Here is a 22119-nt window from a genome sequence, read left to right as displayed (position 1 = left end):
TAGCATACTAGATAAAAAGCCCGGTTCTCGTGGCAGTAACTTCCGTCGCAGAAGAAGACAGGGAGATGGGCCTGTATGCTCACTCTCTAGCTGGCATGTACTGCGAGTAAAGTCGATTTTCTTAAACAGGGTCCATCGGCACATGCACGGCACAGCTTCTCTTTGTCTCAGACAGTGAATACTGCTTGGTTCGCAGTGGGGCTGACATTTTCGGCTACGTATCACCACCGCATTGTTGCTTCACTAAATAATGTTGTCTGCATTGGTGGCAAGAGATATGTGATGTCTTTGCCTGTTTGGCAGGCATAGAGCAGAGATTGCCAGGAGCAGCGAGCCCACGAGGACCATCCTTCCAAATGCAGCTGCCTCGGCAGACGAATCAGCACCACAAATCCCGTTCTTGGTTTTGGAGCGTATAAACCTCTTTCTAATCCCAATTTCTTCCTCCGTTTTAGCATCCCGCGCTCAGACCTCAAACCCCGCTGCAGTGAGCCAGTGAGAGTCTGCCTGGTTGAACAGGGGTTTGGCCGTTTGGGGGAAGCAAACACTTGCATAGAGATTCCCCATTTCGTCCCATGACACGAAAACAATGCGCGCTCTGCAGTCTCCAGTGATCCAGTCACCCGCCCGCCCACCTCGACACCTTCCCCAATAATGGCATGCAGCAGGACACTCCTGCTCTGCACTGTAATCTCACTCTCCCTCGCCGCTTCAGCTCTCGCGCGACCTCCTAATAACACCACCCAACCGGCTGCAGCGACGGCGGTGCGAGCCGGGTACTACTTCGCCGCCGACGCCCACCTCCGGCCCCTGGCTTCCCTCGAAGCCTCCCTCTACACCCACCTCTACTACTTCTCCGTGGACCCAACGCTCCAGCTCCCCCGTGACCCGGCCCAGGCGCGCCTCCTCTCCGCCTTCTCCGGGGCGCTCAAGGCCCAGAACCCGGCCCTCGTAACCCTGCTCTCCGTCGCCACCCAAGCTGCTTCCGCGGCGTCCGCGGCAGCAGCAGCAGCAGACCCCGCGTTCGCCGCCATGGCCGCGGACCGGGCCTCGCGGGCCGCGTTCGCCCGCGCCGCCGTTGCCCTGGCCCGCGGGAACGGCTTCGACGGGCTCGACGTCTCCTGGCGCTTCCCCGCGTCGGCCCTGGAGATGGCCCACTTCGGGCTCCTCCTCGCCGACTTGCGTGCTGCCGCGGCAGCGGCCCCGGGGTTCCTGCTCACGGCCACCGTCTACTTCTCCAACCACGTCTTCGGCTTCGGCGTGGACTACCCGTCGGAGGCCGTCTCCAGGGGCCTCGACTGGGTCAACGTCATGGCTTTCGGGCTCAGCCCGCCCGCCATTGCGAACGTCACGGCCTTCGACGCGCCGCTCTACGACGCGGCCTCGCACTTCTCGGCGAGCTACGGGGTCGTGTCGTGGCTCGACGCGGGCGTCCCGGCGGGGAAGCTCGTCCTGGGGCTGCCGCTCTACGGCAGGTCGTGGTTCCTGCGGAACAAGGCTAACGGCGGCGTCGGGGAGCCCGTCGTGGCCGCGGGGCCCAAGCAGCAGCGCGGGAGCAACGCCGCGGGCGCCATATCCTACGCCGAGGTCCAGGCGCTCGCCGCAGCCGGGGCCGGGCGCGCGCCGGGGCCGGTAATGACGAGCTATGATAATGTCTCTGTGGCGTCGTACGTGGCCGTGGGCGACGTCTGGGTCGCCTTTGACGGCGTGGCTGTCGTCGCCGAGAAGCTCGGGTTCGCCGCGCGGCGCGGCCTGCTGGGTTACTTCCTCTGGCCAGTCAACTACGACGACGCCAACCTCACCGTGTCCAGAAGAGGTCAGCGTTTGAGTGTTCACGACACCTGCCTCACTTCTTCTTGCCTCATTTCAGCTGCTGTTCCATTCCATCACTATGCGAGTACTGATATGATGCACTTGGTACCTGCCTATTTCGATTTCAGCATCAGATGTCTGGGTGCAGAGCAAAGTTTCGTCGGATTTCAGGAACGCCACCGCCGTCCGGCAGAGGAAGGCCCCACTTGAGCTGCCGCCGGCTCTCCGGTCGCCTGCGCCGGCATCACCGCCGTTGCCTGTGCCGACTTCCGCGTCCTTCTCGTGGCTGTCCCGGAAGAAGCTTGATACGCACCTGCATTTCGCATTCGTAATTCTCCTCCTATATTAGGAATAACAATTCCAACCACAACTATTAGGCATAAAATAGACTGCTCTCGTAAGAATTTTTTAGATGATTGTATTATGATTTTGTTTGCTCGTAGGTAGCAGCATTTTTCATTCTAAACAACATAGCAGCAGTTTTTAGATTTTCTATAGCAACGGTGTAAGTCATTCACAATTGGAAGATATGTCTCCGATTTAAGTACAACTTTGTAGTACTAAGCTGGTAAAATCCGAGACACTTATTGTAGATCTGAGGGAGTACCTTTGTTCCCAAGCAGGAGTGCAGGGCAGCGGGGTGAGACTGAAAGGCAAAACAGAGCAAGCCGTTAACTGAATTTGGAAGGCCAACAATGTTACAGTACCATACTATGAGGCAGGATTCAATCATAAGGGAGTCAAATAAATGACATTGGAAGATTGGAGGGGCGATTGAGTTTAGATTCTAGCAATTTTACAACCTTAAATCCATCCCCGCATACCCTTTACAGGAATTCCGCACCAACCTGCGATATCATTTTCCTTTTTCCAAATATTTACTATGTCAGAATCAATATGAGGTGATGGTAAGTTGAGGACCGTTGCCACCGATTGATATTTCTATAAAAGTAAAGATTTGAAAAATTCTTAGAATTCATAGTGATACATGGGGATGGATATAACCAATTGCAGTTTTCATAGAAAAATGTGTCAATTTGTGTCACCCAAAAAGAACACAAATGTTAGTATTGGACATGAATGATTATATTGGAAAAAGTTTTATTGTCCACTTGTATGGATTAAATACACCTTTCATTCCGTTACAGTGGGCATGCATGTATTTCAAAGTTTTACTTTGACCATCACTTACATCACTAACATGAGATTTATGTGGCCTCAAAATTATACCATTTCAGACTTTTTAAAATAGAATCGATTTAATTTGTGGTTAAAAACTTCAAATTGAACTTTAAAATACGTAAGAGTCTGCTATAAGAAAAGGAGGGAGTAAGAGTTGATTTTTTTTCTTTCAAGAATTTATTTGGACCACGCCTTACCATTTCTACGAACATCTAAACGACTAAGAACTTCAGCCGCCCCCCCTAAAGGCCTCCCAAACGCCAAATGGGGGCGCCGGCGCCCAAAAACCCACCCAGCCCATCCCCCCATTTCTAAAAATTAGCCCGCATGGCCCGACTTGCGGGGGGGGGGGGGGGGGGGGAGGATCGGGGGCATGGGCTGAAGCCAAAAGGCAATGCGGGCCACACATGTCGGTGAGATAATACAAACTTTCCTCCAAATTTTTGCCGGCGCCCCCCTTTCCCCTCCACTTCCCCCTGCTTGGACGGCCAGTCCCGCCATTTCCCCCATTCTTGTCGCCGACACCACCGCCGCCCCAAAGCTATGCCGCCGAAGAGATACACAGCGCCTCAGTCCACGGCGGCCGGTGACCTAGCGGCGAAGAAACCAAGGGAGGAGCGTCCTCCTGGGACGAGCAACGCCGATGGGGCGACGAACTGCCACCATCGCCTCGTAGCCATGAAAAGAAACGCCGCCCTGGCGCGGCAGATGGAGGCGCAGAGGGTCGTGGCCTCGGCGCAGATGGCCGCGACGATGGCTGGCATGACAGCGCCGCGGCCACCCCTCCGGCCAGTACTGGAGCAGTGGCAGCCAAGGGAGTTCTTCATCATCGCCGTCCAACATTTCGCCGGTGTCGCCCCATGAAAACCATGGAAATGCCACGCCGTCCCTCTCGCGGTTCTCGCCGGACTACCCCGACACCGATCCCCTCGTCGGCGTCAACCCCAACACCTTCGCCGTGGATCCCCTCGGCGGATTCAATGCCTTCGCCTCACCTCCTCTGCGATGTTGGTCTCTTTCCTACGGCGGTTCTTTGCCGTCCGCCTCCTTCTAGCAGTTCCCCGCTGGCTGCAGCCAGGCCGCGCCCAACCCGTTCGGCGGAATGTCACAAGGCGAATCCATCATGGCCGACATGATCAACGATGGCTCCCAGCACGCCCACTACACGTACACGCAAGAAGAAGAGGCTTACGCCAGCGAGGACGTTGAAGAGCGAGAAGAATAGGCCGACGTGACAGAGGAGCCCGCCGTCGCCGAGCTGAGGGGAAGAAGAAGTCGGTGGCCGAGAAGAGGAAGGCCAGTGGCGGAGGCCGGGGCCCCAAATGGACCTCCAAGGAAGACGAATGCCTCGCCTAAGCTTGGAAGGTCGTGAGCATGGATCCCTTGACCGGCGCGAATCAAAATGCCGACACCTATTGGAGGCGGGTGAAGGCAGCGTATGATTAGCGTCGGGTCGTCGATCGGGAGTTCGCAATGTTGACCCACGATCGCAACGAGTCCTGCATGTCGCACCGACGGGGCATGATCCAACAAGCATGCAAGAAATGGCATGACATTCAAGAAGAGGTGCGCCGACGACCCCAAAGCGGCAGCACCGCCCACGATCAGGTAAGCCGACGTCTTTTTCAACTTCACCCCCGTAGATGGTCACCATGTTCACCGCCTACCAAGAGGACAACAACGACGTTGAGTTCAAGTTCATCCATGTCTTCGCAAGAATTGAGACGTGCGACAATTGGATGGAGACGCGGGATGCTCTCTCCAAGTCCGGCCCCTACGACCCGAAAGCCGCTCCATCGGTGGCATCGGAAGGCCGGCCCATCCGCCACAAGAAGGCAAAAGGCAATGAGGGATGCCGCGCCGGCCACGGAGCGTCTCTACACATGCATCGACAAGTGCATGTCCGCCGCCGCCGCATGAGCCGCGAAGAGGGAGGAGCTCGCCGCCAAGAGGTCACGGCGTCACGATGGGCGACGGTGATCAAGAAGCAAGATGACAAGCTCGAGATCCTCAAGGCGAATGTCGCAGCGAAGAAGAGGCAGGAGGACTTGTTGATCTTGACATGTGACACCACCGGCATGGACGCCGAGGTGAAGGCGTGGTACGATGGCTAGCGCAGGCTCATTTTGGCCGAAGCGAGAGCGCCGGCGTCGGCGCCTAACACAGCAGCACCGGCCACCTCTACTCCATCGGCGCCATCACCGCCCAAAATAGTAACTCCAGCCACTTCTACACCACCGGCGAGCTTTGAAGTGCCATCAACGTTGGCGGATGACGAAGGGGGTGAGTGAAGCCGGTAACAGACGTACGCGGGTGAGCAGACAAAGAGCCTCGCGCGCTCGAAGCAAGGACGACAGGGTAGTCTTGCTCTTGCCGGACGAAAGAAGTCGCGGTAGAGGATCTCCAAGGGCAGATCGTAGATTGGGTATGCCCTAGAAAAAAAAACTATGACTAGGAGGACAACAACTCGTTTGGAAACATGCCTCGATGGATGAATCTCACGAAGATGAATCATTGGTGTCTTGGCTTGACACTTCCGGCCGCAAAATCTCCAGGAGATAATTCTCAGCAAAGAATCGCCGTGAGACACCCGACGAATCTGATACCAAGATGATAAGGATCAACGTGATCGGAAAGGGTTTTGGGCCCATTCTTTCACGGCGATCGAAAAAACAAGAAGAATAAAAATCGAGAAAAATCAATCTAAAATAATTCAGACCAAAATCCCTTCAACTCATCGCGTTGGAACTGATTAAAATCAACTCCCCCGCATGGCACAACATCATACCTTCAAGATCAGCAAGCGAAAACAACGATATGTGCCTCCAAACAGTGGGACTTTTCCGGTCTAATTTTTATCTCGAAAATTAGGTCTGAACTACAAAGACGGCTGTCATGAACCCTTCATAGGGTGACTCTAACAAAACTTGGGTGGGACAGGCCCCACGCCACAACTAAGGTCCAAAAGGCTGGACTAAAAGTGGTTTTGGACAGGCCCAAATACCATCAAACGAAAATAAAAAAAAAACTTCATACTTTAATAAAACATGAAATAAAAAGACTCGAATATCTCAAACCCTAAACCGAAGTAAACTAATTTTTAATTGAGCTTGGTCATGTCTTGACCAAAATGAAACAAAACTGGTGGTGTTCTGAAATTGAACTTCACCTCATCTTTAGGAGGAACTTCAATGCAAAAAGTCCAAACTTCAGAATATATGGAGGTTTGGAAATAGCAAGAGTAATAGATATCCTCCCCTCATCATGGCGGCTTGTTTTAATCAAATTTTGTCAAATTTACTTTGTTTTTGGAATTTGGTATTAGAGGAGCGACTGGGGGAGGGGAGGGGGCAAGAGTGGAGATGCTCTTGCGTAGCACACGCCACACGATCACCACGAGTGGTAACCTTGTTTACCCATCCAAAGGAACACGAGGTAAACTGAAAAACCGGGTTGCCATTGCTTGTGGCGTGCTCCATGTCCAAATCATGTGCCACGTCGACGAGCTACGCATCTTGCAGCCATAGTCAAGTTATGCCACGTCATTAGAATAAGGTCACATAGAAAGTCCGTATGCGGGACTTTTCATCAAGCGCGGTGAGAGCACAATTTCACTTTCCAAAGCACAACAATTTTTTCGCTTATCGGACATGGGTGTATTTCACTCAAGTAAAAATCAGTCTACTTTATTTCTTCTGATCTATCCTCGAAATCAGTCTAGTAATTCTCGGAACAGAGCATCATTCGACCGATTCACAATCTGCTGTGGCCTATGTCGTAGCCTAGGTATAGCTAGGCAAACGGGTTGGGCCCAAAAAGCCGGCGAGCTTGACACGGCCCCAAAAGAACCGCAAGTTCCATTAATTAGAATGAATCTGACAATAGTGGTCTACATGTCAGAACAGAACAGTTTTTAATGAATCCCAGCAATGGAACCAGATGATATAGACATGATAACTATGGATACGACTTTTGGAGCCTCAATTCTAGAGCATTCGATAAAATTATAATCAGTTGAAGTCAAGTAGTATTAGTTTTCAATGTCAAATGCATGAAGAGACAGAGCTACTATCTTGTTTCATTTTATTATGTAGGTATCTTGTTGAGTTATTCAAGTCAAAAGTGAAGATGAAGTGTGATAGGCTGCAAAAGGAGATGCAAAGTGAATCCTTCCAATTGTACTTTCCAAGAAATCAAACGGCACATGATTTGAAGATTGCTACTGAAAGATACACTGAATTCAAGTTGAATCTGATTCGGGTCCGAGCTGTGAGGAGACCCAAATTTATTTTAATCACCCAGATCGCATCCGAAGTCCAAATCAAGCAAACCAGTATTTGTTGGAAAGATAATTTCGAGACCTTTCCAAAGGATCCGGCCCCACCAGAAGATACCACGCGTGCTGACCGTGGCGAACAAAACAAGCCGGCGGATCTGTTTTTCTGTTTCCTAAAGAGTTGAAGTTTTGTTAGAAAAGTTGAGGATGGAGTTAGATTTCGCCGGAGGGGGATGAAAATCCCTGATCCTCCTCCTTTATATACCTCATGTGTTCCCCTATGGAATCTTGGGTTTTGATTAGATAAAGTTTAACCTTCGCTACTTTCGTGTAATCGCGTGTGTCGGTTAGACCACCTGTTTTACCGTCATCAAGACTCCAATTTATATCGAGTATTCAGATTCGTGAACCTTCGCAGCTCCTTTTCGCAATTTCAAATTGCTTTTCATCTTGTTCTTGCTTGTTCTTCAATTGCTTGCAGGAACAAAGACCTTCGTGGTCAGATTGATCGTGCCCCCGCAGGATCAATAACCTTCTGGAGTTGGTGTATCGATCGCTAAGACGCTGCCTCATAGGTTGTAGTCGGATCGTCAACTCACCTCCTACCAAATCGATAATTAGGTATCTCATCGAAAGATCGGGACACCCTCGAGGCTATCAATTGTAAATTAACATCAACTTTTTTTAGGGAAAAATTAACATCAACTTTTGTTTTGAGCAAAATTAACATCAACCTAGCCACAAAGTCGTGCGGATTGTAAATTCTCCCAACTTGGAAAGTCGGGCCTATTCGAGGCGCCCGCCAAGCAGCCAGGGCAAGCGAGCAACCTGATGCGGCCACAAAGGCAAACACCTCGATAGAAGAACCCAACCTTCCTCCTCCGATCATCACCACGCAGCGCCACCACCTCCTTCAACTCGCGTTCCGCCCCGCCTCACCGCGGTGTTGTCAGCACCAACGCGATTCCTGAAGTGAAATCGGCGGATACTGGCGGAATTTGGCTAGGGTTTGGTAACTAGGGTTCTAAGGAAAGCAGATGAACTGAATGTAAATGCGGAAAAGTAAGGCAATTGAAATAGGGTTTTTCTTCTTAGCTTCATCCACGACGCTCGCGGGTTATATATACTCCCAGCGGCAGAGTTACTGAACTGAATTACAGTTTTAGAGAGAGATGAAGTTTAACTGGAATGTTAACAACAGTAGTCTGAAACGCGTTTCCTCCGTTGATTCTCTTACGGATGGTCCAGATCTTCTCATGCGCTCCTTTAAGTGAAGACGCCTGCTTGAATTATGTTTTCTCCCCTGGTACCGCTTCGCAAACGGACACCTTCAGATAGTTTCCGATAGATTCAGAACAGGAGCCTGACAATACTCCCTCGTCGACTTCAGACTTCAAGGCTGAAAATTTTGAAAGGTGCGCTGGATGAAAGAAGTGTCGTGGTGGTGTCACGGCAGATGCCATAGGATGGCTTAACTTGGGGCCGATGGACGAAGGATGAACGGGAGGAGGGAGGACGGGAAGGGAAACACGCACAAACACACAAGCACACACATATTTACCCAAGTTCGGAACTCTCTTGCTGAGGTAAGACTCCTACTCCTGCTTTGTTGTATTAGCCGAGATAAGCAAGCTCTACAATGGCGCTCCTTGAGTTGTATTCTTCAGAAAGAAGAAGAAGGGAAAAACCCTAGATGCCTAAGTGCTCGCTGCTCTCCACAGAGGGGTAGTGCTCTATTTATAGGCCGCCTATGTCACACTGACATGCGAGCCGAGTTCTAACGTCACCTTCCTTGGGCCCCGCCGGGCACGCGGCTTGGTTCCCTTCGGGTGGCACCGCAGGGGACAAGACAACTTTACTTTCCCTGGCACCCTGCAACAAGTACCGCTTGAAGGGGCGCGTAGAGATAAACAAAAACTTTTCCTACGCGAACTCCCAAGATCTAGCCGAGGTAGAAGGCCACGAGGATTACCACTAGACGCGCAGTTGCGGATTATTGATGCGGCGCCTTGATGCAGTGCAGTCCCTCGATCCGATCCAGCCGATCCAATCCCGCGATCGTCGAAGTGCTGAACGTACAGCACCTCTGCCGGTATCCACACGTGCGAGGAGGAGCTCCGGCGGCGGACTGCTAGATCCGGTGCGACGGTTGAACTGAATCGGGCTAGGGTTCTCAACGCATGAGAGTGGAAAAAACCGTGCCCTTTAGGCATCCCACGCCCCTGCTTATATATCGAGTGGAAGTGGGCTCCAAGCCTTGTGGCCCATCCACCCTGCGAGTCCAACTCGCATTGTCAGCCCAATTCCAGTTCGGGTCCAACCCGACCAAATACTTGCTCCCGCTCTTAAGTGTGTGACCCCACAGGCTCATGGCGACTTGGACACGATTGGAGTCCGACTCACAATCGATCAATCGGTAGCGGCTTCTAGCAGAACGTGCCGACTCCCAAGTACCATCGAGTCATGACGACGTACCTTCCAATGTGACATACGTCTTAGTCCCTTTTTGCCTCACGATATACCTTGTCGAACTATAGGCGATTAATCGTCATCCCTTTAATAGTTCAACTCTCTTCTCGATCTGTGATATACGATTCATCCGACTAACTCTTAGTCGATCGACCCGGTTAACAATTAACCAAGTCGCGCATGGCCATGCTTCCCGAATCATATCACTCGAGAGGGCCCAGAGAATATCTCTCCAGTCGGAGGGGCAAAATCCCATCTTGGTTATCCACATCACACAGCTTGATTCTCAGTCAACCCGAACTCTGCCTTTATAACTGCCCTGTTACGGAACAACGTTTGACAGAACCTAAGTTGGTGATCCACAACTCGGATTGTGCGATAACCTCAGGTCTAAGGATTACATTGATTGAGACATGCAAATGACGACCTACTCGTTGCATCTCAATATGGGTCAGTCCGACTCGCTAAACTCTTTAGCCGAGTCCGTGTAAGCTGGAATGACATCACCATGCCCATGACAAGTGGAACCGAGTCATCAGCCAACTTTCACATTAGTCTAGGTTATGTGTCCAGCACAACCTCAATGACTAAGGACAATTTAGTATGAACAACATGAATACATAGTTCCACAATCAAATCACATATTCAATGATACATATCAGATGTTCAAACAAGGACAACTCAATAATATTTATGAATACATTGGGAATTACATCATACATGATTGCCTCTAGGGCATATTCCCAACACCGCTGACCTCTGCCAGCTCCCGTCAGAGATTCTCTTTTGGTGCTTTTTTTGTGCAGTCGCCTGGCACCGCTACGTAAGCGGCGACTGCTTTTCCCGTGGTAATGATAGCGCTGCGTGGTTAGGATAAGACCGTTGAGGGATCTCGGCGCTGGCCGAGATCAAGGGGCTCGTCCTTATCCTGCAAACTCATAAGATAAGATAGTTGCGTCGGCATATACCCGGTATGCCGGCTTAGCGTTAGTTTGGCTTTACGATGCCGGCATACTTGACCACGCCGGTTTTGTCTTCGTCAACTCGGCTAGAGCGTGTCATCATGACCCTACCCGGGGTCATCCCCCCGACAAGAAGCATCCTCCTAGGTCGCATCCTCAACGGGGAGATTGTGCCACTTGACGAGCCACTGGACCACTGCAGCATTGTTACGAGGTATCATCCGACGCTGCAGGAGCGCTTCAGGTTCTGTTTTGATCTTACCAGATGCAGACACCAAGGGTAGAATTGGGTTAGGAACAGCATTGGGACCCAACTATTGCTTCAACTGGCTTACGTGAAACACTGGATGAATCTAAGAGTGCTCTGGAAGTAATAACTTGTAAGCCACAGATCCAATTTTCTCCGGTACACGAAAAGGCCCATAATATTTGGATGTGAGTTTCAGAGAAGAACTCAGACCAAAGGCATTTTCAAGTACACCATGTCACCCACATTGAAGTGGCGCTCGGTACGGTTTGAATCAGCAAAACGTTTCATCCGAGCTTGAGCTTGTTCCAAGTTGTGCTTCAGCTCTTGCATCAGTCTGTCTTTTTCAGTGAGACTGATCTTTGCTTCTTCAGTGATATTGCATGGAATTGCCAACTCAGCAACTTGAGGGGGATGGTAACCATATAGTGCTTCAAATGGTGACATTTTGATTGCTGTGTGATAGGAGGTGTTGTACCACCTTTCAACTGCAGATAAACACTAACACCATTTCTTGGGCTGTTGGAAAGCCATGATTCTCAAATAATTCTCCAGGCACTGATTGACACGCTCAGTTTGTCCATCACTCTGTGGATGAAAAGCAGAGCTTAGGTTTAATGTGACCTTGAGTGATTTGAACAGATCTTTCCACAAGGAGCCCATGGAACTCAACAGAAATGATGAAAAATAGATAATTCTTTGAATTTCTGGGTTTATTTATGGAAAATAGATAAACCCATGGAACTCAACAGAAATGATGAGACAGCCAATGAAGAAAAGTTGTGTCTGGACCACACAAGTCGAGAAAAATTAGATTACATCCGGTTCCGTCCAATTTCAAACCTATTTGTGCATGAAAACAGGGATTTCAGCACAGCAAATTGGCTGCATTTGGAAGAACCCCCAAAATTCGACCTTCTCCAAATTAATTTCTGATTGCACCAACAGAAAGTACATTAAAAGTTTAGAACACCGGTGAAATTTCAAACCCATTTGAGAAAGTTGACTTTGCGTTGACCAGGATTTAAATCCACTCAAATCCATTCAAATCTGCAAAAGTAAAGCGTTTTTTTGAACTTTCCTTGTTGGAGTCAATTACTAACAATGTTTGCATACTTCGAATAGCTATTCCACAACTTCAAATCATGTATATCGTATCATTTGGCCCCAACACATCAAATTTAACTGAATTTGAAATTCAAAAAAATATGAAAACACGTCCAAATTGAAAATGTTTTTGCATACATGCAATACATACCAAATGTGCTTAGTGCGCCAAATTTCACAAGATTTGAACAAAGTTTTTAAATCTAAATGTCAAAATGAGTCATCTCCCTGAGGTGTTTCAGAAACACCTAAGGTAGATGTGGTGCAATGTACATGAAGTACATTGTGAAATTGAGATAATGCTCTGATTTTTTTATGTGATGAACGTATCACTAAAAATTGACACTTGCAAAAAATCATAATTTTCTGACAACTATTTCATATTATTAACATTATTATCTTTTGAGTTAAGTGTAAATCACAGTAATCAAGTCATAACACATTTAATTTTCATTGAAATCTATGTGTTTGCGTTCTACTACGTTCCATTAATTTTTTGTGGTAAATGTGTTGAAAAAAGTGATTTTTCATTGAATGCCGAAATGTGCTGAAAATCCAAAATATGTACGAATATAGTAAACTTGCTCCAGAAATTTTGAAATTCTTTGAAAAGAACAAGTAACATGTAAGGTTATCAAACAAAAATTCTTATATGTTCTAAACCTTTATTTACTATCGTTTTGGACCCAACACTTGAAATTTGGATGAACTCTATCAGTGGCGGGTGAAGCAAAGCCCGCCACTGATGCTAGTCATTAGTGTTTGGCCACGGGTGCCCGCTACTGATATGTCGCCACCAAGTTTGTTTTGGCCACAAATGCATGAAAATTATATGGTGCCTTCCTTCCCATCAATCAACAACCGAATAGCCCCTCACATGGACTCTACCAAAAAGAGGCTGGCAAGAAACGACTCTGGAAGCAAGAACTCAACAAATTTACAAACATATATCGTTGCAATTTTGATTTTAAATTTTTGGCATCATTGTCGGCCCCAAGGCGCCCGACACTGATAGATATGGCGTGATATGGACTGCTAACCATGGATACGACCATTAGAACCCTAATTGTTGGTGTCTCTAATAATTATAATCAGGTGAATTCAATTACAAAATGTTTTCAATATGTTACTTGCAAAGAGGCGGAGCTACTATCTTGTGTAATCTTATTGAACTTTACAAGTCCAAAGTGAAGATGAAGTGTTATAGCCTGCAAAGGGAGATTCAAAGTGAAGCCTATCAAGTCTACTTTCCAACAAATCAAACGGCACATGATTCGGAGCTTGCTAGAGAAAGATATCACGAATTAAAGTTGAATCCGATTCCGGTCCGAGCTGTCAGGAGACCCGAATTTGTTTTAATCACCCAGGCCGCATCCGGAGTCCAAATCAAGCAAACAAGTACTTGTTGGAAAGGTAATTACAAGACCTTTCCAACGGATCTGGCCCCATCAAGAGATTCGACTCGTGCTGACCGTGGCGGACAAAACAAGCTGACGGATCTGTTTTTCTGTTTCCTAAAGAGTTGTAGTTTGTTAGGAAAGTTAGAGATAGAGTTGGATTTCGGACTCCTTATTCAAGGTGGACGAAAATATCTCTCCCTCCTCCTTTATATACCCCATGAGCCCCCCTAAGGAGTCTTGGGTTTTGTTTAGTTAAAAGTTAGCCATCGCTACTACTTCGTGTAATCGCGTGTGTCGGTTAGACCACCTGTTTTACCGCTTTCGGAACCCCAACTTATCGTCTCGTTGAGACATTGGTTTGATATAGTATATTCGCAATTTTAGATTGCATCCGCTATTTATCTTGTTCTTGCTTGTTCTTCGATTGCTTGTAGGAACAAAGACCTTCGTGGTCAGGTTGATCGTGCCCCCGCGTGATCAATAACCCTTTGGAGTTGGTGTATCGATTGCTAAGGCGCTGCCTCCTAGGCCGTAGTCGGATCGTCAACGTCACCTCCTACCCAAATCGAGAGTTACCAATCTCATCGAAAGATCGGGCCACCCGCTCCCGTATCATGGCGTCTGCTGGGCCTATCTGGCGGCAAAGGAGGCGGGGCGGTGGTGCAGGTGGCGGGGCCGGTTAACGTTGCACCGGTGGAGGAGGCTGGGCCGGCGCTGGAGACACGGCCTGCCTTTTACGGGCGCCTCGCTTGACGCGAGACGTTGGCGGAGGCAGAGGCAGCGTCGGAGTTCGACGTCGTGGTGGAGACTGGCGGCGTCCACGACCACGGCGACCAGTGCAGCACCGCCTACTACGGACTTCATCTTCATCCGATGAGGTGAAGAATGTCGTCCGTCAGTACGGAATTTCTCCATCGAGCAATGGAGGAGCACTAGAAGGAGTCCTCAGACCACCGCGCCATATCGATGTATCTTTGGTAGCAGGGAAGAAGGCTAGATGCAAAGACCGCAATGATGGCACGGAATATATATGGGCATAGAGCTCTTTCGAGAGAGTTCCGCACGCCTCCGCAAGTCAAGCTCCCTATTAATTAAGAAATATTGAAGGCCAGAGGGCGCGTGGGAACTCATCAGTTTCCCGTGCAAGGCCCTGAAACTGCCCATGCACGCCGGTTTCCCATGCAAGGCTGCCGCGCATGCCAGTTTCCCATGCAAGGCTGCCGCGCACGCCTTCGCAAGTCAAACCGCTCGGGCGAAGAGTCCCAGAGCATTCATGCAAACCATTTTCAAAGCCCACCACCCAACACTCATCACCGGAAACCACTCCCCTTCCCCTTACCATCACTATTTAACCCAGCGCCATGGCACTACTTCTTTGTATTCTTCTCCTTCTTCTACACATCTTCACCTCTCTACACTTCTTCTGTGCGGTAAACAGACGGGCAATGGCATTCCAAGGCCGCACCTTCAACCCGCCGCCCCTCACGGACGAGCTGTTGTTCCCACCGGGCGTGCGTGTGGAGCGGACGCTCCAGGTTTGGGTGATGTCGTGCAGCCGAAGCCCGATCGCATTGGTCAGGGATTTCCTCCACACTGGCTTCTCTCACTGGGAGGCCGTAGGCCCTCCAATGTACCGCGTGGAGCAGCTCAGAGAGGATGGCGTCGACACAGCCATCCTAGTGCACCTCACCAACAAACACGACGCTGAGTACCTCTTAGGCCGCGTGCACTGGTGTGGATGCGAGTTTATCGCATTCACACTGAACAACGAGTACACCAACACAACGAACACGTTCCCCCACGCCGGCCAGATGCACGGCCTCCCGTGCGTCGTGCCGGTAGTGGCGCCTGTCGAGGGGCCTGCCGAGCCTGGCGTGGCAGCGGTGGAGGAAGCCGGCGGCCAGGAAGGATCGGCCGGCGTCGTTGTGATTGTAAAGTTATTTTATATTAATGTCGTTAATTGTTGGAATTTGCACTAGATGTTCTATGATGTTGAACTGATGTGGTAATACCCGCTATATTGAACTGCCTGTGATGTAATCACTTCCATAATTTTGCATGTGAGGTGTGTTTTGCTTTCTTCGATTAAGCTGTGTCAGCGCCGTAGGAACCACAAGCTCACGAAGGCCTATTTTGGCGGCGGGGTCGCCTGTGCTTCCCTTCGTAAGTCTTGCCGGCGAGCCCACGGAGGCGTATCGGGCGGCAACGTTGCCAGTGCTTTCATTCGTTCAGTATCGCCGGCGAGCACGGAGGCGTATTTGGCGGGGGCGGTGGCGTATTTGACAAAAAACCCTAAATCGGTCCTATTTGGGGTTTTAGGTGGGGAAAGGGATGAGAGAGATAGGCGACGGACCCACCTGTCATTCGTTGCGTCGCCCCACATGTAAGTTAAGTCGATGCCCCCACCTGTCAGGACGTGCGTTGGCCCGCATGTAAGGTAACCAGACCCGTTAAACCCTGCCCGCTTGCACTGTCTCCTCGCAGGCCCACACGCCAGAAACGCGGCTTAAGCCCCACCTGTCAGGGCTCCTTGCGGCCCACCCGTCAGAACCAAACGGTCAAAGGGGCTTGACCGTTAGCAGGTGCTCCATGAGGGCATTTGCAAGGAATCGTGAAACGAACAAGTGTAACAGCGAGCACTGTTTTTGGTTTCGGGTATAACTGAGTACAGCTAAGGAAGGAGGGGTACGGAAATAAAAAAACCTAGGATTTAATCCTACAAATCAAACGACCAACGTAGAAAAAAAATCAAAATTTCTATGAAAATCCTTTGAATCAAAGGAGACCTAACTGTATTAATTTTCCTAGGTTTGATTTATAAGTCTCCCCTAGATTGGTTGCTGCACAGTTTATGCTGTTCAATGTGCGAATGAGTAGTAATTTACGTGACGGGGAAAATAGGATTGCGGTGTGTGCAGCCCATGTGCAGCCCATCGAGAAGGTGTGTTTTGAGGACTTTACAGTATGAGCTTGCACGTGCAACTCACATCTCGGGACAACTTTTTTGTATTCTACCATTTTTATATGATTAATTCGTCTTTGTACAATTTTTTTGTCAATCTTAACTTTAAGCCAAATTGCTAAAGTTGGACCTCAAAAAATGCCACATTTTCTTCATAAAATCATCAAATCTAAACCATGATGACCTTAAAAAAACATGCATCCTAACACATTGAAGTCGAATCAATCTAATTCAAAAACATAGTTTTTTTTCTTTCAAAATCATCAAATCTGAACCAAATAAGGATACATGATTAAGGTTTACAACAGAATTTCCAAGAAAAAGTTGCATGCCATGAACCCAAACTCTGAATTACGTTCCGCTCAAACCATGATTGTACTCCTGTAGAACCACATTTTTAAAATAAGTAGTCCGTCATACTTCACTCAGGATGGGAAACAAGGACAAGCATTTGGAATTCCCAAGCCATTATTACCATAACACATCCTAGTACAAAGATATTTTCAGATATTAGAAATCCAAATCTCCTAACCATTTATGTCAGTACCATACACAGACACCAACCATTTATGTCATCCCTTGCTTAACACATCCATATTCCTGCAAAGAAATATGCCAATGTGGACCAGAAGCATTTTACAACAACTCTAAACACCAAAAGTGTAGTACTTGACAACATGAGTTCCAGAAACATTTTGTATGGATTGTTTTTCAAGATAAAAAACAAGTATACTGGTCAGCTATCACCTCATCAAGCAAAAATAAAAAACTCTGCGCCCGATACATAGTAAAATTAACCCATAATTTCACAATGCTAACCGAGCTAATTGAATTTCTTTGGCACAAAACGGCTCATCAGCCATGCAATCCACACAGGAAAAACACGAAGCGGAGATCATCTCTTACGATGAAAATGAGCGAGTCGACGATGGTAGCTTCGGGCGCGTCGTCGGTGATGGCTGGTCAGCGGCGGCTCCAAGCACGTCTGCAACGACGGCGGGTCAGCTGTGGTGCAAAAATGATAGAAAATAATAGTACTGTGGCAAACAGAGTAAATTTGATATTATAAGCATTTGTAATGGCATTATTGGATAGAACCATTATTATTTTTCCTTGCCATAAGCTAGTGGAAGGCCATGCAAGAGGGTAACAAAAATAAAGTCAGCACCAAATGCTATGATAACACATTGTTAGAAATTAAGGTTCCGTCTTATCACGTCAATTTATTTTTTTCTCTTACCGGCTATATCTGAGCTACTCAAAGGTACATACAAAAACCAACAATTTGTATTTAGGATCCAACCAGGAATGCACATGACAAAAGAAATTTATTTTTTTGTATTTAGGTTCCGTCTTATCACGTCAATTTGTCCTACATTATCTGTATTTATAGAATAAGTGAACTCGCAACAAAATGATGCAGGAGTGCACATGACAAAAGAAATTAAGTAAATTTAGGAAATCAGATTCTTCCTGAAAATGGACTTACCAGCAATGAGCTATGTCTTATTTGGTCTGCCATTAGCAAATTTGTCGTACATGAGGTGACAGTGTCATAATCTAATAGTACTTTCAGCATTGAGAATTGTCAATTTTGAGAAATCACAATCATCAGGATAGTTGATACTTACACAGTATAAAATATTTGATAGTGAAAATGGATCTATTATTCAATTTAAATGGTTACCTGGGAAGCCGAATCTTGATGAAGATGACAGTAGATCCGCTTATGCCCCATACTATAAATATGATCAGCAGTATAAAGTATAAACAGAAGCAAAAGCTAACTATCAATAATTAGCTGGGATGCTACAGCCCTGCATCACATTCACAACAGATTCGTCAACAACACACTGTGAAAGACGGAATTTATATTGACATGGTCATGGAAAACAATTGCAGGTAAAAGTGATGTTCTGTAACCTCTGATATTTACCGTTGAGGAAATCTAACCAGGGAAGCAATGGTAAGATGCTAATTACTCTCCATTCCCCACTAAATTGATTAGCAGAGCATAATCAATAACAAAGTAACATAGAGGAAAAATATATTCAAGGGGAGTTTGAAGCCCCAGTTATATCATGTTGTCTGCAGCTAATCCAAAATCCATAAAAGAGGACCACAGGCATGATCTTAAAAAATGTGTTAAGGAATAATCTACTAACACGGACCACTTTTTCGAAACAGTAATTAACTATCAAAGGCACATCATACCAGCAAATCATCTCCCTTTTTACATGTCTCGTAGGTCCTAAATATATTTGGAGTGGCTCATGCAACCTAAGAGATGAATGAGATGTATTAGAAGACAAGCTGAAATTAGAAGCTTGGGAAATGAGATAGTATTTCCTTGACCTGGAACATTACAACAGAAAATTTAGTCCATAGACATTTTGATCCACACTTTTCATTCAGCAACGCAAACTCTATATCCTGAACCGATCAGGCAGGTGGTGAACTGCATTATCATATATCATGATGAGAGAGCAAACCTGGACATCTCCATGGCCTGTGCCAACGGCGAGGTAGGAGCCTTCGTGTGTCCAGTGCACGGACGGCGCAGACGCTTTCCCTCAGCCCCAAATCGCACAGCTTGCTCACCTGAATTTCATGTCAGCCAATCACGGAAGGCGCGCCGGCCATCAGCATCACACATAAGAAGGATGAATGAATCTGCCTGCACAATGGATGCAAAGAAAGAAAGATGAGTGTCCATCCACACCTTGCTGCTGGAGGCGGACCACAGGTAGACGCAGGTGCCAAGGCCGACGACGCGCATGTTCTGGGACGTCCAGTCGACGAGTTTGAGGTAGAAGTCGTCCTGCATAGACGGCGCATCCAGGACCTGATCTCACAGCACACACACACAGACACAAGATAACAAAGAAATGACTATCAGTCAGTCATCCGGTCGTCAGGATTCAGGGTCACCGGCCCAAGGGAGATCGAGGTCTTTAGGGAATTGCCTAGGTGAAGATTTGGGCACCTTCCCGGGGAGCTTCTTGGGCGCGGAGGAGTCGCCAAAGCCCACGGCGCATCGTGGTGGGCGGCGGTGGAGTAACGCAGTTGAGGCTACCCCGAGTGGGACGGCGCGACGCGGCCGGCAGAAGTACGTGCACAGGGGACCTGAGGCGGCGCGGGAGAGCAGCCACAGGGCAGCGGGCGCGTGAGGGCGACGGGGGCGACAGGGCAGAGGCGGGAGTCGGGTTCCAGCGGCGGCCGCGGATCGCAGGTGGAGGCTCGCGGGCGAGGCGGGCTGAGGCGCGGCAGAGGAGGGCCGTGGAGGGGAGGCGGCGGCTGCGGTCTCAACGGATGGGAAGGAGGACCGGGGGGCGTGCGAGGGCAGAGGCGGGCCGCGGGGGTAGGAGGCGGCGGCCGCCGCAGGTAAGGGAAGGAGGAAACGGTTCGGGGCGAGGCCGGAGGGGCTGAAAGATTCTCCTCTCGTGTCGAATTTCAGCCTCACTACGTATAATCACTAAACGCACGCGGTTAGCAAGAAATCCGTGTTCAGTGAGTTTGATTGTGGGGTTATTAGTACTTCGTGTATGTTTAGTGGGGTGGACGTTGGGATGAATATGTTGGTGCTTTTATAAGTAGTAGAGATAGAGATAGAGATAGTCTCACACGCATTGCCCCAAAGACCCAACTATATATGTGTTTTGAGTTCTGACAATAATCGTCTTGGTCCGCAAAGCAAAACAGCAAATACATTTTTTTTTGAGGAAACACAGTACAGACGCAGACGCTCACAAATACGCACGCACACTCACCCCGATGAACACACGCATGCACACGCTATCCCTATGAGCACCTCCGAGAGACTGGTCCGGCACATCATCAGCAAATACATATTGCTGCTCCGTTAGTAATATATTAGGAATATGATTCAATGTAGTGATATACCCACCTGTAAATGCAAATTAGTCACCCAATCTACCTTCTTGTTACGCAGGGGCCCGGGCTATAACACAGGTCCAGCCCAACTGGTTTATACAGGATATAGGACTTTTCAGCCCATGGAATTGATTCCGGACTGCACAGCCCATCTATCCAGCACTCCCTCTCCCGGCCCAACATCACACAGGCCCATACAGCACACACCACGGCAGCCCAGGCATCACGACGTTCCATCTCTCGATGCCTAATCGATCAATTCCCGTCCCGCGGCTCCTTGACTCCTCGCCTTCTCTCTGCCCGGTTCCAGGCAACAAAGAGCCCCCAAACCCTAAGCTCCCAAAATCCGTACCCGGCTGGCCCTGGCACAGCGGTGTTCGACGCCCGGCGGCTGTCTGCTCAGTACGCGACGAAGTGGACGCAGGACGCGGACGGCGGATCCCTGATTGGTTCATGTTTTTTCTTGCATTAGATCAGATTTTAATTTTTGAATGATCCACCATTGGTACTTGTTGTTTGAGGTCTAACTAGATTATGTTTAACTTAGAATTAGGTGGAGAGATTCTATCCAAGATTAGAAGGCTCTAATAGTGCAGAGCATAAACGAGCACGCATTGAGCTTAATTTGGATGATATTGAGGGTGATCCTGGGCTTCGAAAACCAATTGAAGATTTTGATCCTGATATTAGAGATGATGCTAGGAGAGCATATTTATCTAAGAGTCCATGTCGACCAATTGGGCATAATTATGAACGGAAAATGCAATCACGCCAGATGAGGGGATTCATAGAAAGTTGGTTTGAAAATTTTGATTGGCTCGAGTATAGTGTGGATAAAGAGGCGGCCTTTTGCTTTTATTGTTATCTATTTAAGCCACCAAGAATAGGAAAGTTTGGTAATGATACATTCACCAAAACGGGTTTTGTTAATGGGAGGATTCACCAAAACGGGTTTTGTTAATGGGAGGAATGGATTAGAAACTTTCAATGCTGATGTTGGAAAAGTTGATAGCACTCACAACAAGGCAAGGAAACATGCTCTGGATTTCCAAAATCATAGACAAAGTTTGTCTCATGTGTGGTCTGAAAAGGGCACAGAGCTGGATCATAAATATAAAACTCGCATGCTTATTATTTTAGGTATTGTAAGATTTCTCCTTTTGCAAGCTCTAGCTTTTCGTGGACATAATGAGTCCTCAACCTCAAGCAATAGGGGGAATTTTTTGGAGCTATTTGGATGGTATAAAAACAGGGATCCCCAAGCTGCAAGTGTGCTAGGTGATAATGCTCTTGGAAATTGTCAAATGACATCCCACAAAATACAAAAGACTTGGTGAGGGCTTGTGCAGATGAGACAAGGAGTGCGATTATGTCTGAATTGGGAGAGCGTGTTTTGCAGTACTTGTTGATGAGTCTCGTGATAAATCAATAAAAGAGCAAATGGCCATGATTTTGAGGTGGGTAGCATTTCAGATTTACGAAATTACTAAGCATAATTTATTAATATATTTTTTCATGTAGGTACGTCAATGGTCATGGTCATGTAATTGAGAGATTTCTTGGGGTGAAGCATGTATCTAGCTTCACTTAAAATAGCATTGGATGCTATGTTTGCGAAACATGGTTTATCTATCTCTAAATTGCGAGGGCAAGGATATGATGGAGCCTCAAACATGAGAGGTCAGTTCCATGGGCTGCAACGACGCATAATGGATGAAAATCCGTATGCTTCCACTGTTTTGCTCATCAATTGCAATTGGTGGTGGTTTCTGTTGCCAAATGTTGCAGCTCTTTTGAGGATTTCTTTA

The 22119-nt window shown here is 48.0% G+C and overlaps 2 protein-coding genes across 9 annotated transcripts; one reads left to right on the top strand and one right to left on the bottom strand.

The window, feature by feature from the left end:
- Positions 1–7115, top strand: LOC100842821 (class V chitinase). Of its 2 annotated transcripts, none has more exons than XM_024456154.1 (3): positions 1–1816; positions 1941–2140; positions 7089–7115. In XM_024456154.1, exons 1-3 carry the CDS (start codon positions 655–657, stop codon positions 7098–7100), a joined length of 1374 nt encoding a protein of 457 aa, XP_024311922.1. In that variant the 5' UTR covers positions 1–654; the 3' UTR covers positions 7101–7115. The 2 variants fall into 2 exon arrangements, with proteins under 2 accessions (XP_024311922.1, XP_014751108.1); XM_014895622.2 differs by lacking the exon at positions 7089–7115 and adding an exon at positions 2436–2840.
- Positions 7116–16983: 9868 nt separating this feature from the next.
- On the bottom strand, positions 16984–19852 carry LOC104585306. 7 transcript variants are annotated; one of them, XR_001404647.2, is made up of 6 exons: positions 19404–19852; positions 19140–19262; positions 18910–19018; positions 18105–18697; positions 17907–17986; positions 16984–17402 (listed from the first exon to the last, which is right to left on the bottom strand). XR_001404647.2 is itself a non-coding variant. In XM_010241479.3 (5 exons), the coding sequence occupies exons 1-5, from the start codon at positions 19453–19455 to the stop codon at positions 18201–18203; spliced, it is 384 nt and encodes a 127-aa protein (XP_010239781.1). In that variant the 5' UTR covers positions 19456–19852; the 3' UTR covers positions 16984–18200. The 7 variants fall into 7 exon arrangements, 1 of the variants encoding a protein (XP_010239781.1); XR_002961340.1 differs by having other exon boundaries at positions 17907–17977; XR_732956.3 differs by lacking the exon at positions 17907–17986 and having other exon boundaries at positions 18105–18234; positions 18632–18697.
- Between the last annotated feature and the right edge of the window lie 2267 nt (positions 19853–22119).

This window comes from Brachypodium distachyon, chromosome 5 (assembly GCF_000005505.3).
Source record: "Brachypodium distachyon strain Bd21 chromosome 5, Brachypodium_distachyon_v3.0, whole genome shotgun sequence".
Classification (NCBI taxonomy): domain Eukaryota; kingdom Viridiplantae; phylum Streptophyta; class Magnoliopsida; order Poales; family Poaceae; genus Brachypodium; species Brachypodium distachyon.
Note: the sequence above shows the minus strand (reverse complement) of the source record. Positions and strands in the feature narration are given on the sequence as shown.

What these genes read in the sequence shown, in the direction of transcription:
- LOC100842821 (XM_014895622.2), top strand. Translation starts at nt 655, where the DNA reads ATGGCATGCAGCAGGACACTCCTGCTCTGCACTGTAATCTCACTCTCC. An exon ending in CCTCACCGTGTCCAGAAGAG is followed by an intron (nt 1,817 to 1,940) that starts GTCAGCGTTTGA and finishes TTTCGATTTCAG; the next exon opens with CATCAGATGTCTGGGTGCAG. An exon ending in CGCACCTGCATTTCGCATTC is followed by an intron (nt 2,141 to 2,435) that starts GTAATTCTCCTC and finishes GTTCCCAAGCAG; the next exon opens with GAGTGCAGGGCAGCGGGGTG.
- LOC104585306 (XM_010241479.3), bottom strand. Translation starts at nt 19,455, where the DNA reads ATGCGCCGTGGGCTTTGGCGACTCCTCCGCGCCCAAGAAGCTCCCCGG. An exon ending in GGTCCGCCTCCAGCAGCAAG is followed by an intron (nt 19,019 to 19,139) that starts GTGTGGATGGAC and finishes CATGAAATTCAG; the next exon opens with GTGAGCAAGCTGTGCGATTT. An exon ending in AAAAGGGAGATGATTTGCTG is followed by an intron (nt 18,235 to 18,631) that starts GTATGATGTGCC and finishes AATGTGATGCAG; the next exon opens with GGCTGTAGCATCCCAGCTAA.